General features: G+C 38.6%; 1 protein-coding gene across 3 annotated transcripts in view; it reads left to right on the plus strand.

The window, feature by feature from the left end:
• The window catches only part of conu (Rho GTPase-activating protein conundrum), a 327867-nt gene that overhangs the window by 267996 nt on the left and 43917 nt on the right, over positions 1–15954 (plus strand). For all 3 annotated transcript variants that reach the window (XM_083114347.1, XM_083114348.1, XM_083114349.1), the window contains one exon: positions 7382–7560. In XM_083114347.1, the coding sequence (XP_082970473.1) occupies positions 7443–7560 (118 nt within the window). In that variant the 5' untranslated portion in view covers positions 7382–7442. The remainder of the gene's footprint in view (positions 1–7381; positions 7561–15954) is intronic.

The following is a 15954-nucleotide window of genomic DNA, read 5'->3' on the forward strand; positions in this document are numbered from 1 at the left end:
CGAAACGCTCTTTCGATAGAGCAGCACCAACCCGTATGAAAAGATTCTTATACATGCAAGACGATTGCATACGAATGAAACAGTGAACGATCATCTGTTCGGAATTTCGTTTTAAAATACAAAAAAGAAACTTAATTGTTCAATGCAAATAGAAATATACTCGAATGTGGTTATGAATTTTATGTTTCTTGCATCCAGGAACGGCCCAAAATACCCCCTCCAAAATAACGTTAAATTTCCACAGTGTTGTCCCCTGGTAAATATTTCTGAAGGAAACTGGAGTAGGGCGTAGAATTTTTAGACGCGTGTCAAAAGATGCTGAAAATTAGGCTGCGAAAGCCCAGTAATAAAAGGTCAACAATACACTCCTGACACATTATCAGCTTCCACAAGCTCGCAGCGGTTCCAGAGCCATAAATCTCGGCTCCTACTCTCATCAACGGCCAGGACAATGGTGGATGTGCCATGCGATATCATCCTCAGGTGACAACAATTAAAAATTAAATCTCCGTGGGAAGAACACGCACACGGGCTAGTTCCTGAAAGCAGGAGCTGTCTGCCAGGTGTGCTCTCTCATGGCGGACTGCAAACAGCGGCTGCCTCCGTGTCCAGAAGAAATCGGCCATTGTTTTCTCACCCATTGTTGTTTTGCATCGTGGAGATAATTCAGAGACCGTGGAAAAACATTAATCATGTGCGGGAAATGTTCTAACGGGCGATTTGGTTGCGACGAAAGGGATTTTATTAAAAGAGGGGGAACTCTCGAATATGACGTCCTCTACCCTCATAACATGCCCAACATGTTATGATGATTGATAATTATGATTTGAATACAGGGGCGAGGCGCCAAACTGGGGTGTCCCCTTTGAGAAGCGCCAAACGTTAATTTTAATTATGTATGCGTGGATAAGTGTTGTTACAAACCAGATATTTCATATTAGAAACAATAACACAAGATGAAACGAAAGGAGTTTCGGAAACGAAACATAGATGGCAGCACGAGGAGAAGAAATATAAATAAATTGTTGGTGGATAAATATCAATTTAGTGAAGCTAAGAAGATAACAGAAAAATGTGAGTAAATGAAAGCGATATACAAAAGAAAAAAAATAATAGAGAGAAAGGAAAATAGAAGTGTTTTTCATCAAGTTTCAACAAGTTCAAGCTTATGGACAATTGTTAGGCACACATAAAAAGGTATTCAACGAAGTAAAAATTTAGGGACTGTTGAAGCAGTCTTCATTGCTACCATCCATTGAAGGAGGACATTTCTGAATTTACTTCTGCATAACATAACACACGCGTTACAAAATCATGTAGCACTTTAAACTAAGATGTCATTATGTAGGTATTAAATAAGTCGATATCGGCTTAGCCTCAGTTTAAAACAGTAGTACCTTACAACTAACATAGTGGAACTAACTAACTCTCTAGCCTTCTTAAACCCGAAGGTTCATGGCTGCAGCAACACAGGCCTTCCATCTTTCCCTATCTTGAGCAAGATCTATATACTCTTTTCCATCCCTACCGATTTCCCTTAGGTCCATCTCAACGTTGTCCCTCCATCTTCGTCTTGGCCTTCCTACAGGTCTCTTACCATCAGGTTTCCCAACAAGAATCCTGTAAACTCCTCTTTCCTCTCCCATTCGTGCCACATGACCTGCCCACCTAAGTCTTCTTAACATAGTGGAACTGGAGCTTGCAGTAGCGTACGCAGGATTTCATCAAGGGGGGTGTTATTTCGAAAACTTTCTACAAATTCACATTACCATTGTTTTATTATACTGTAATTAATTAATAATAATACATTAATTAATAATTCTTATAATTAATTAATTAGTTTAATTACTACTAATGCAGCTGCTATTTATGAAAGAAATATAACAAAATTACATTTCTTTTGTTTCTCTGTTACAAAATAATTGTCTAGTCAACGGTTATTTGTATATGATAAGTGAGACATTTTAAGTGTGAAGAAAATCCATAAAAAAAAGCAAATGTATTAAATTGATTGAAATAATCGAAATATGAAACTCATAAAGCGCTGGTCTAGTCAGACAACTTCGTGGTAGATCCGGGGTTCGATTCCCGGAATTGGCTGGAATTTATCCAGCCTTGTCTCCGCACCCAGCCTCATAGCAATGGGTACCTGAGAGCAACCCTGGGGGATGAAGGCTAACGGAGCATGGTGCTGATCACATCACCTGCAAAACAGTTCGAGATCGAGAATCTTTGGGGCCCACCACACCACTACGTGTGCCTTCCTTGCACGGTGCTATATGCACGGGGGAATTTACATTACCTTTACCTATGGAACTCGCCCAGGATGATGATGAAGCGCGAGAATACATGTTGCTAAATTCCACTGAGTCTATGTTTTCGTTGAAAAGTAAGTTTATAGACATTCCAACACATTTATCACTTCTAGGTGATTCACAAAGCACTTCTTCAACATTATTTAATGATGTGGATGTAGACTCAGCATCACTTGAGAGTTCACAAGGGGATGTGAAATCAGTACCGGGAAGAACATTTGCAATAAGGTCGGCACACTGCGACGAAGCAAGGAATTTTCACAATTCTCGCGAGTCACTGCGCGACTTTTTGCAAAAAAAAATTGCAAAATTTAACTTTGCAGCCACTTAGATTGTGTTTGGAATGTTGAGTTTTTCTTCATGCTGCATGGGAATAATAATTCAAATTATTATTATTATTATTATTATTATTACTGTCGCAGATCTTTGACTGTGATAAATTAGCCATTTTAATTTTTTTTCTACAGCATTTTCCATAATATTTCAAAAGCTCAAGGGGGGGGGGGGTTAAACCCGGTAACCACCCCCCTTGCGTACGCCGCTGGGAGCTTGTATTTACTGCGTGTCCAATTGACAGAAGATGTGGACAAAGCAATTCTTTAGAGGTTTAGGAGTTATTGAACATTCGTGAGCACCTAACCAACCGTTCTTCATTAGAGCTGAACTTGTTCCAACGAGGCAGAAAATGCCGTGAAGCGTTAGCGATCACTTAGAACCAAAACGGGACTGAAACAGTATTCATTAGCTTTCGAGGCCATAACCAAACATCTGCTTACGTGTTCTCCGCCTGTTCCTGTGGAACTCTGCTATCTCCGCAGGAATTGCTCCAAGAAGGGTGCGAACTGATAATGGTATCAACATGGGCGTAATTTGGGACCTAAATTCGAGAGGGCAGAATTAAACTGGGCCTAATTTTGAGAGGGCAGATTTTAAATTGGGCCTAATTGCATCATATCTTCGCGATTAGCCAAAAGTGGCAAAAAAATGTGAGGTAAAATAAACCCAATCAATCAATCAACAGTGGAAGTGATGTTTTGGAAGATAAAGATTAAAGATGAAAACATTGCTGATTGCTTTCCTACATTGAGCATGTTGTTAGAAGAAACAAGAGAATGAAGAAATCAAATCTGAATTTGTAGAACATTTACCACAACTTCATATTTACTTCGAAAAGTACTTTCTAGAGAACACACAGCATAACTGATTCAGGGATTCATTCAACGCAAACCCTCCGACAAATTGAAAACCTTTCTGGTACACTGTCTGAATTTTAGAACTCCGTGAGGAACGACAATCCAGATTTAAGTAAGAAAGTATTGCGCATTCTGCTTCCTTTCTGCGACTTCTCATCTGTGTGAAACTCGTTTTTCAGCCATGACAATGATCAAGTCCAAATAGGGTAAAGGAGGGGAAGTTCGCCACCAAAACGCTTTTCATTTTTTCCCTTCTAAACGAATTGGGGGAGGACAAAATTTATACGATACAAAAAGTAGTCATTGTGGATTATGAGGAACATAAATACTGTGTTACTTATACTTATGACGTAATATTAAAAATACTAAAATGAGAAAAAGTGGCGAAATTCCCGCCACATGCTGGGAAATTCGCCATATAACTTATTTATCATTTTATCGTGAGTTTAAGTTGTATGAAATACCAAGTTGTTGCCAATAAGTCAGACAACAAAGTGTAAAAGACCAACAAATGACAAAACAAAACTGCTTAAAAAGATATAATACATACAAACATGTTTAAGAAACATAGGCCTAAATGTTCATATGCATTGTGAACAAGTTGTGTGTTAAAGATCGCCTGTAAGAAGGGAAATTCGACACATTTTCTGTTACTCTGGCGAATTTACCAGCAAATGCATAGTCGAAAGAAAACAACTTATGTTTACTTGTACATGCACGCTTTACAAAGCAAATCTTTTCACGACATTCTTAAGGTTTGAGGTTACGATATCAATAATTAAAAGGAAGAAAAATAATTCTTATCTGCCACGAAATGACAATTTCCAACGTAGTATTGAAATTCGGGACCTTTCTTTGTCTTCTGTGTAGACGCAACTGCGCATTCCAAACTGTACTGCTTGCTTGCTTGTTCGCTCACCACACTGTAGTTTTCAGTGGAAACAAGGCACATGTTACTTGATTTTTTACAGGCATCAGTAATTGTTTCCAACCTATAGTTTCTACCTACGATTACAAAAACCACAAGTATGGCGAACATCCCTTCTTTTACCCTATGTACAATGTACAGAATGAGATGCGCTTTGCAATTTCCAAATATGTGCCCAGTTTCGATAAACTGTGTGATGCAAACAAGCTAATACATCTCCCTGACTTTGGTAAGCATTGAGATATGCGTGTTATTAGCACCTATTATCCTGTATTCTGTATTTACATTTTTTCTCATGAATATCGTATCGCTGAATGAAATGACACCAGCTTAAAATATGGTACATCATCTGTTTTAATCACACATTATATTTTAATTTCTTGTATGTGTATCAAAAGCAAATAAACTCATGAAGAGATTTTGTGTTTGTCTTTCATGATCACATTATTGAGAGCAGGCGCGTGCAGCTGAGGGGAGCCACGACAGTACAAAGTTTGAAAACCCCTGAGTACCCATTTGTCTCAAGACTTGCTTCAAATGCTTTATTGCTATTTATTTTCCATGATACCACAGATGATAACAGCTTAAGGATTTATTCACGGTATGACTTATGTCTTGAAGATTTACAGCAAGTTTAAATTTGCTAGATCAAGGATTACATTATCTCGATTGCACTTTTTTCAGATAGGAATCAGTTGGCAACAATAATTACTCACGTAGGAGGAAATGTCCCCTTGCATTGTGTTTTTATCTTCCTCGTTTTTGGTTTTAAAACATTCATAAACATTGCAATGGATTTCAGGAGCATTAACTTTCAAGTTTGGAATGTTTTCACTTACTCATGTAGAGTGGAATTCATAAGCAGCGTACAAATTAAACTTTTTGCATTATTAATGGGGGTGCTAGGAAATCGACTCTCTGTTTGGAGCAGATGAATGCACCACATTATAGCGCCTGCGTCATGGGAATTTTTGGGGTGGACAAAATATTATAGTTTAGCCACCAATTCTATAGATCTTCATGCAAAAATGGGGGATAGTTTCGTGTGATTGACTTGTTAATGATTTTTAGTTATTGTTATTATGTACAGTTCTTCTGCCTACATGTGGATGATCGCGACGATAGGATTGAAATGAAACACCAATTCTTATGCCTTTAGAATCGGTTTCAAAGGGGGGGATGTGCTGTTCGCATTAATACAAGGTTAGTCAAGCAGACAAACTGTTAAGAATATGGTTCAGTACACTAACAATGGCAGTGAGCATGCACAATGAGTGTCACAAGAATCATTAAAAACATATTATGTTCGTGTATGGCTGATGAGTGGTTAATGTCTTACCTTAATTCAACACCGTGAGTGTAATATCTCAAAAGTGGTGCAAAATGAGGAAATTATCAATAGGTTTACTGCAACAACTTTGTAACGTCAGAGGTTATTATTATCATTTATGTAAAATGTTATCTCAATCAATTACAAAGTAATATGCAATATACATGTAAATGTCTATATTGTAAACAATACCTAAAGTAACATATATTGCTGTAATATGTCTAATTATATTGTTCCGCAAATTTTGCCTGACAAAAATAATTTGAGTAAATAATTGGGGATATAGAAGGGGGTGTTATACTTTTGGGGGGACTGCTCATTGGCCTTGGTGGGGGGGATGGGCACCCCTGATTAGTAGTAGTGCTAACGATATCTAGATAAAAGCAATTATTAACTATATAATTTTCTCACACTGACGCTATTTCAGAGCATTCACTGTTCCACTACTTCTTCTAGCGTATATTTATTCTTCACATTCAAACAAATTGCTCAGAGATAAGTTTGTTTGAGTTCGTTTATTAAGTCCCTTTATGCACAGAAAGGCTAATCAGGACTAGACCTACAGTTTGAAATGGGATCCGATCCACTACGTGTCGCCTTCAGGTATCAAAATCGGGATTTCTTCGTTACAAGGCGCTGACGTTACCACTACGCCATCGGGGAGGCCTCAGAGATACGTATAGTACACTTTTGTACATACTGATTTAATTTTATAACCTCTCAAACGGATCACCTTGTAAATGAAAATGCACTGTCAACTTGCAACAAAGCTGATTGACTGCAAAAATGCTATAAACGTAAAAAAGTACTCCCGTTGTAATCCATGAAATGTAAAGCATCCAGTTACAAACAATAGAGATTTCCAACATCAAAATTAGAGTTTTGGCCCGATAATTAAAGAAATGAACGTTCGGATACGACTTGTATATACTTCAAATTTTACGTTAATTAAACTTTTTAGAAAATATCCAAAATTTCAGTTTTTTAATTTCACAGATGCTGGACAAGGTAATTTATCCCCTATAGTAATAAGGTTTCGCAAAGGTTATCCGTTGTCTCTTGTAGTTAATTATATAATTATGCTGACTTGTAGCAACCCGCGTGCATTGTCGTACAAAGAAAAATAAATACCCGTAGAGAAATCTGAGCCGAGTACGAAGTGCACCGAACCTCGAGTGCGGAGGTAAAGTGTAGGGGAGCCAGGCAAGTAACAAAGTCATTCAGAGAGTGACTCCGAGATCTATCTTGCAATCACATCATGCCTTCTGCACAGAAAGCTCCCCGCGGCGGAGTGGTTAGCACATCGCGCTACGGGGTCCCGGGTTCGAATCCTGGCCTGGCCATGGATGTTTGTGAGTGTCCGTTCATCATATCATCACTCATTCCCATCTTCGCAAATTAGCCAAAAGTGGCACAAGAAGCAAAGTAAAATAATGCAAATGAATCAATCCTGCATAGAAAATATTAACATCTGACATATTTATACAACCTTGTCTGCAGCACAATGAAAACAGGTGACGATATCTAACGTTGATTGTAGTCTTAAGTTAAAGCCAGATACGGTACCCAGTCGAGTTATCAAGCTTATCAATTATTTTCTTTCTTATCTTGACAGAATGCAACGAGACCTTGAGATATTGTGGAAGTGAAGACAGGCAGTGACGGTGGAAACAAACATGGAGGCAGACGTGAGTCAGGATTTCCAGGACTACTGGAACGAATGCAGGATAATAGCAGAGACTAAGGTGCTGGACGATATCCTGGACGAAGAGTACGGCCCAAGGAGTTACGACGGTGAGTGAGAAGTTTCATATTTTGTAGTGTATTGTTGTTGGTGACTTGCTACGAAGAAAGGGACTGATAAGGAGTTCTGAGGAAAAAATCAGCCCTGCAAATGCGAACAACACTTTCTAGATGAATATGGGATTGGGGGACTGGTGTAGATCATATGCTGGAGTCATTTATGTTCTGAAATATATCAGAATATTCATAGGCACAAAGTAGCTACCCCTACTATCGGATTAAACATTATAGATACTCGAGTTTGGACTGCAATTAAGAATTAACCAGTAGACTTACATATAAACGAGTTACATAATAATTTAGCTTATTTAATTTAGCTTTAATCCGCGCTCACCATTGTTTTTTCGAGTTCTAATCGTCGTGAGAACAAAAAGAAGTGCCTTTTTTTTTTTTAGTTTTGCAAGTTTTATAAATAAGAAAGAAGTTGTCCGGTCGCGATAAAAGTTTAGTACGATGCAGGCAGAAAGGTTTTAAACACAATTGTTAATTTTCACATTTTTAAAATTTGTCAAAAAAAAACAGTTCTTTTCAGTTTTGCGAAACAATTTTTTCTTAGTATTGGGTAGTGAGTCGTACACATTATTGGTCTTGTTTTGAGCTCCTTACATCTGTTTTTTTAAAATCCATTATCATTGTCAATCCACATTGCGAAACCGATTTTATACAGATTGTTATTCAACGGAGTAAATATGTATGTGGAATCTGGCAACACCGCATGAAGCGATGTTCGTTGAACCGTGGAATCTGCGGTTCGGTAGGAAGTTTGCATAATTCGAATCGAATGCAGTTGATCTTTTTCTCATTTTGCAATATCGCAAAATCGAAAGTATTTGAGCGTTGCGAAAAAGTACAAAAGTTAGAGTTTTAGTATTGATATGGTCTTTACATGTAAAAATCGTACCATGTAAATGCAAATAACATTCAGTTGAAACAAAGTTTTTATTTCTCAGACAAAAAAAACACACAAGTTGAACGGAATGAATTGTACAACCAGAGTACATTAATAAAAAAGCTACTTTTTGTTTTGTGAAGCACATTCAGGAAAAGTTTATACAAATGTTGACAAAAAGTGCTATCAAACTGCATGATAACATTATCTCCCATTAACTGTTAAATATTTTTATTAATCACCATTATCTACGTATTCTTGACTTTTCTAACTAGGAAGGCATATTTAATTACTTTATGTGCAATGTTCTTTGTTCGCGCTAATGATTGATCGGACTGCCTTTCTTTTCTTTAATAAAACATGCAGTAGAAGAAAGTAATAACTAAGGTACAAATTGTTAACCACGGTTGACAAAATATTGACGCATGTCCATGACACTTCTCCGTTTTCGTGGTCTTGATTTTCATGTTAGTATTGCGTACAAATCCAAAGAGGTTGAAAGAGTTCTTCACAATAGGACATATCTACAAGTTCGCCTTATTCTAAATTCGGCTTGGACACCCCTCGTATATGTGGACGAGCTGCGTTGAGTGTCAATCCCGCCCTGACATATATTAGGATTTACTTGACTGGTTTCCTCACTGAAACTGTCGATATCATTACTATTGCAAAAAACTTTTTTTTTACTTACTTGTAAAAGTAGCTATAAAGTAAGCATTCCTAAAATAAATAGCTGTTACTTCCAAATATTGGTGAAAGCCACGACAGTTCAGTTGCAAGGGAGTCTAGCTGTCATACAGGGGTTAACTGTGGCAGGAGCGTGGTGCTGATCACATGATCTTCACAAATTACGGAGATTGTAAATGCGTGGGATCTTACCTCCATTTTGCAATGCGCAGGGGGTACGCTGTGGTTATGCGTGAATCCGTAGACGTTAAAATTTTATTAATGCAAATAATACAACCATGGGTTGTAATAATGACGTAAACTGCTCCAGTTGGTTAGGGATTTGCCTTTACTTGCAATCTTGCAATAACCGAGAGATTATTTTCTCGCAACTTCCAGCCACTAACAAATGTCTTTCTAATTAATAACTCAGCTAAATCACTTAACGTGATTATTTGTACAACCCATCATGGAAGTACAGCGCCACATTTCAACCTGGTGACGGAAAATTGAACTATTTTTATCGTCATCCTCTTCCCCATGGTCTGCATAGTGGATTCACCAAATTTAAGAGTTCTACGAATCCTCAAACAGGCTACAGAGGGCTCTGAGTTGGGTAACTTTAATTCTGGCCAGCCGGTACTACACCAATGTGGAAGCATTCTTCCAATGTGGAGACATACTACACCTATACCCATTTAAGTTAGATATATTGACATCATGATTCCATGACATCATCAGCAAGAAAAAGGGAGAAGAGATGAAAGAAGCGATAGAGAATGAGACAAATGAAAAGAATCAAAGAAGATCCACAGAGAATAAAGAAGGGAGACAACACGTACACGTGGCAGGGCAAATGAGACAGAGAAAGATAAAGAAAAGGAGGGAAGCGAAATGGAAGGAGAAAGATAGAGTAGAGAGAGAGAAGTCGAAAGAAGAGAGAGATTGAGAAAGGCATGAACGAAGAAAGAAAGAAACAAACGGATAAATCGTATAACGCCGCTGACCTTCAAAAGATGAGGAATCAGCAGGCACTATTCACGACACCACAGGACGAATGAAAAAAAAATCCACCAGCAATATACCAGAACTTAGTGAAAAGCCTGTCCCGAAGAGTAATTGCTGTAATAATAGCGAATGAAGCTCCGACATCTAATTGGTTACCTGGCTAGTGTCTTTGGAATGAACAGCACTGGGTGTCCGGTGACTTTTGGCTATATATTGTAGATGTAATCAAGGGGTCCAGGGTTCGATACCCGGTGGAGGCACATAGTGGTTCGGATCCCACTTTAAACTGTAGGTCCAGTTCCGAGTAGCCTTAATGTGCATAAAGAGGACTTAAAACACGAAATCAATATTGGCTATTCGTCCCATCCCGTGCAAATTATTTGCAGTCCACGCCTCTGCAGTAGTACACGTGGTTTGTCTTCCTGAAACATCGTATTTTCACCTTCAGTTACGTAGCAGGCGGAACCACAGGTTATCCGTGTTTACTGTGTCAGGGATCGTAAACAGCAGGAAAGAGAGTGAATCGTCGCTTGTAGCTCCGTGCCAGAAAACAATCTGGGGATCCCATTGTTGCTGGAGTTTCTCCAGTATTCCACAGTCCAGTTCCTCCGTCCAGGGCTCGCAGCTCTTCCTGGAGTCTGTTCGTGGAAGAGAAAGCGCCTACACCTCGCAAGCGGAACACCAAGGCACACGTTCTTCACGCAATTGATGACTGGGAACGGCATTTTTATGTAGCTAAAACATGCGAAATGCCAACAGGTAAAGTTCCCCATGCACATTGCACCATGCCATGAAGAGTGGTGTGGAGATAGGGCACCATGCATTCTTGGCCTCGGCAATTTTTTTTTTGTTGTTGTTGTTTTTTTTTTTTTTTTAGGTGGTATCAGCACCACGCTCCGGCCGCCTTTAGAAATGACGACCCCTGGAAAAATTCCGATCTTAGATCATCCATCCCGCGAATTGTACACGGGTCTCCCGCGTAACGGACGCTTATCCGATTAGACAACCATGGCTTCCATGTATGTAAATGTGTAGAAAAATCTCTGAAATGTGTAACTAGTCCTCCCGATGGACTAGTGGTAACGTCGGTGCCTTGTAATCAAGGAGTCCCGGGTTCGGTACCAGTGGAGGTACAAAATGTCTTAGTTTCCACTAAACTGTATGTCCAGTCCAGATTAGCCTCTCCGTGCATAAAGTGGACTCAAAAAGTAGCTCATACAAGCGAACAAAAATGTGTAATGAATAATTAGGCTGATGATTTGCCCCCAAAACGATTGCTTTGGTCCTTGGTCAGAAAATGCAAACTTTTAGGTTTTTCAACCGTTTCACCTAATTTCTGAGGGGAATGCATGACTTTCAGGTAGCCTTCAGACCAAAGCGACAAGCGACACGTCGTTTGGGAACGAGCCAATCAAGAGGAACGTTTCACATCAAAGCGGCATGACAGGCCGCTCAAGCCTGCGTTCAACTGGTGAAATCCTCCTTCGGTGTGAATTCTTCCTAAAACAAAACGTTCACTGCGCATGCGCGAACAACAGTCAGAGGCGACATCATGCACGGTATTGAGAAAACAGTCCAATCCGAGTGATACACACGTGAAGCTGAATCACTAATTAAGTGTAACTACAGTTGAGACTGCTTTATACGTAAATCAGTTTGCGTAATTCTGTTTTATATGTAAATTACTGTAGGTCCAGGTAAAATATAATTTAAGAACGTGTTGATTAAACCTTATCTGTACGTAATTCGGTCGTGTTACTTACTAAAGTGTAAGTCACCAACCCTGAGACCTTCTGTAAAGAAACCGTCTCACCGATTGGGTGTATCACTGAACACAGACCTATCCGCATGCATAGAACTCGCCATGTTGAAAGTGGCACTACTTCCTAGCTGTTCACATGATTATTTTTAGAAAATAACCAATGTTATGAAATATCATTAACCTACTAACTAACTCTCTAGCCTTCTTAAACCCGAAGGTTCATGGCTGCAGCAACACAGGCCTTCCATCTGTCCCTATCTTGAGCAAGATCTATATACTCTTTTGAAATATATATTATGAAATATCATTATGTACACAAATCTCTAAGCTCATTGAAAGTTACAATGCATATTCCTACAAAATGTTCACACATATCTTGCCTTGCCATGTCACCAAGTTATTTTACGAAATGCACTATATTTGGCGGAACAAAAATCGTTATCAGGATGCTTGTCAAAGTTTCCAACCGCAAAAAATTTACGAACTTTCTTTGTCTTGTTTTGATCATCATCATCAATATATTTATTGGACTTACAGCATTGTATATGGTTGTTTATGCCCATTATATATTTTATTGACATAAGATACAATGTACATAAAATCTACAAACAAATTTCAAATACACTCCTATCTATATCAAATCTTAGAAATATACATTACCATGTTATATAATTTTGTCTAAAAAAATTCAAGTAAAATATATTCAATTCGCATGCAAGAAAGAAGCCACTTTTATGGGAAATGATTACTGGTGCAAAGAGTTAACCATACAGGTGAAGCAATAAGTACAAAAGAAAGAGCATTGGCTTTAAAGTGAGACGTCATTTGCGGCAGCGTATCCCATACTACAAATTGGCCGTTGTTTTACCTTACGTAATGAATCCTGTAACAACGCTGGATTTTCGTGTGGATTATTTTACTTCTATGAGTTTGCAATGCTTTCTTCATGCACGTGGTTTTGTTTACAGAAGGTCTCAGGGTTGCTGATTTGAACTTTAATTTTCATAAAATACAGTTGATTTGTACGTAACCGAGCCACAACAATGTCACAGAAGTATTCATTTCTTGTCGTTACAAAAACACAAGGCAAGATTCAAATACGAAAAAGGATAGGTGATAGTTGACGTTTGCCGTGTTCCTAAATCAAAACAGAACAGCTGTCCCCTCAGTGAATATTTTCAGTTGCTACTGGTGTGCAATGGAGAACAGAAAGAGGAAATTTAATACGCTTGACCAGAAAGTAAAATTTATACGGGAAGTGCATTAGTGAATTTAGGAATCAAACTTTTAGACTCGTTAATTTTGCACTTTATATGACAGAAATCACCTGTATTACTCTGTACCTTGTTCCTCAAAATAGATACAATTACAGTACAGTAAAACCTCGTTAATCCGGACTAATGGGGGAGATAAGTTGACCGGCTTAACGAAAGTCCGGATTAACTGAAATAACCTAAAAGAACAGTAGAAAGTGCATTAAAACTCCGTTTATAGCAACAAAATACGTTTATTATGGTGTATTTAAAGGGCATAGGCCTAATACAGTACAGTACAAAGTATGCGGGAAACAGAATTTCATCAATGGTTGACTGCCTTTTCTTTGGGAAGTTATCTTCTTGACTTCTAGCCACATTTAAAACCTTGCATTCTGCTTTTTTTCCCCCCCTTTGCCTGTCCGAAATAAGCGAAGTTCGGCTTATCGGGGTCCGCATTAACGAAGTTTTACTGTATTTTAATATTCATATGACATGATATCTAAATCTGATGTGTAAGTAATTCTCAGTTGCACGTATTATTTTCTCTTCACCTTGATATTCGTATAACTCAGGTTCATATGCGGTGAGAAATGATAATAATTGATTTACGATAATTAATTTCCACATTCCGTATTGATGTGACTCCTTTCTCTTCCATACTTCCGTAGCCTCTTCTTTATCTTCCTTCCGCCTGCATGCTGATCGCCTTTTCCTCCATATATATTTCGTTAGTTCAAGGCTTTGTTGGTTATTAGCTGGAAGCGCAGGATTATTTTAATTAATTCTGCCCTAAATATTGAACGTCCTTGGTAGAATTCGACATGCTGCGCAAGGTCAGAGTAGAATCAACCTGGTTAAAATACACGAGGGCTTGCCAAAGAGTCATTTGCATGAATCGAAAAAAATAAAATTAATATTTAATATCACGTTCCTTTTTTTCGTGATTGTACAGTCACCGCCAATAAAAATTGGGACAGCTAGAAGCTGAAATACTTGCTTCCCTGCAACGCGCCTCGGGATGTATATGATGCCGTTGTTACACACCCAAATTGTTCGATTACCGTGGAATGTCATGCAGTAGCATGGGCGCCCGCAGGGGGTGAATGGGGGCACTTTCCCCCCTGAGAATTAATGTAATTCGAATGGTGAAATTGTAGAGATATTTTATAACAAAAGTATTGTTTTCTGTGACTTACAGACCGTAAGTTATAGCAACTATTATTATTATTTCTTGATCCGGTCATGAGTGGGGGTGATGTGATCAGCATCACGCCCCTGACCGCCTTTACTCCCCAAGTGTGAGGCGTTACCCCCACACCCCCCTATACGCCTTCATGGCGTGGTTTCTAAGCACAGGGGAGCACTTTACTTTTTTACTTTATTATTATTAATATTATTATTATTTGAAATAGGGTTACATTTTACACTGATTACCTCACTGTAAAAACTACTTTTTGTCCTACATTTATTAATGTCAAGTATACAGTTATGCAAATTATATATAGATATACAGAATATGGAAATTATCAATGTATGTCATTTAAAAAAACATAAGTAGTAGTAATGTAATAATAATAATAATAACAGCAACAAAACAATAATAATATCAGTAATAATAGCATCAATAATATAAATAATTATAAATAATAATAATTAATAAAAATTTCTACTACTCTGCCCACCCCCCGACAAAAAAACCAGCGGGCTCCCTTTTGCAGTAGTGTTCTATTAAAATAAGCTCCATTCACTGGTGCAACAGCCGTTTGACGAACGTATCGAATTCCATCGTCGCTATTGAAGGGTGTCGTGTTACTTGCTCTTTTTTCTTGAATTTTTCGCTGCACGACAAGCACAAGGTCACGCACAAAATGGCGAAGCTCCCTCCAACAAAAACGATGTTACTTGGATGTTTTCGTGTAATTATTAATAATGAAAGTCTGCAATTACCACCTTCCCCCGCCAAGCGAGTGAATTTCCATGTGTTTTTTTTTATCTGAGTGCTCTAAAAACAGTAAGTTTCATTCGCACACTGTTGAAAGAACATGATTTGTCAAAGTAAGCATTCTGCAGTCCCTTGTTCGTATCTGTCACAACGGAGAACCTTGCATTGTGTACGAAGTGGGTCTGTTGTCTTTAATTGATTGATTTGGTGTTGTATGTCCACTTTATGTACAGTAAGGCTAATCGGGACTGCACCTACAGTTTAAAGTGGCAGTACTATGTGCCTGCACCGGGTATCGAACCCGGGACCCCTTGATTAGAAGGCGACGACGCGTCATCAGGGACTGTTGCCTTTAAGTCCCGATGTTCGTTGGGTTGGACCCGCAGTGAAGGTGCATTTAAAGGAAATCGGTAGGGATGGAAAAGAGTATATAGACGACAACTGTCCGGACGGGACTCTAACCCAGTGCCTTCTAAAGGCGAGATCATAATTCAAGCATCCGACGTCAGAGGTCCCAGGTTCGAATCCCGGCATGGGTGATATTTGTGAGTGTCCCTTCATCAATTTCATTATATCATCTATCATTCTCATCTTAGTGATTAGCCAAGAGTGGCAGAAAAGCGAAGTAAAATAAACCTAATCAATCAATCAATCAAAAATTCGAGCAGAAAGTGTATCATTTCACAGCCAAGAGTGGTCTCAAGAAAACGAGACATTTTGTAAACTCACCAAGGAAAGAAAGTGCCACAGACTCCTTAGGTATTTGTTGGGACAAGGAAAGTTAAGGATTGAGTTCCAATCACCTTGAGATGCCAGACACAAAACCACACTTTCCTGTGATATTTTTTCAGATAAGCATGAG

Source organism: Lepisma saccharinum, chromosome 29 (assembly GCF_977018435.1).
Source record: "Lepisma saccharinum chromosome 29, izLepSacc3.1, whole genome shotgun sequence".
Lineage (NCBI taxonomy): Eukaryota > Metazoa > Arthropoda > Insecta > Zygentoma > Lepismatidae > Lepisma > Lepisma saccharinum.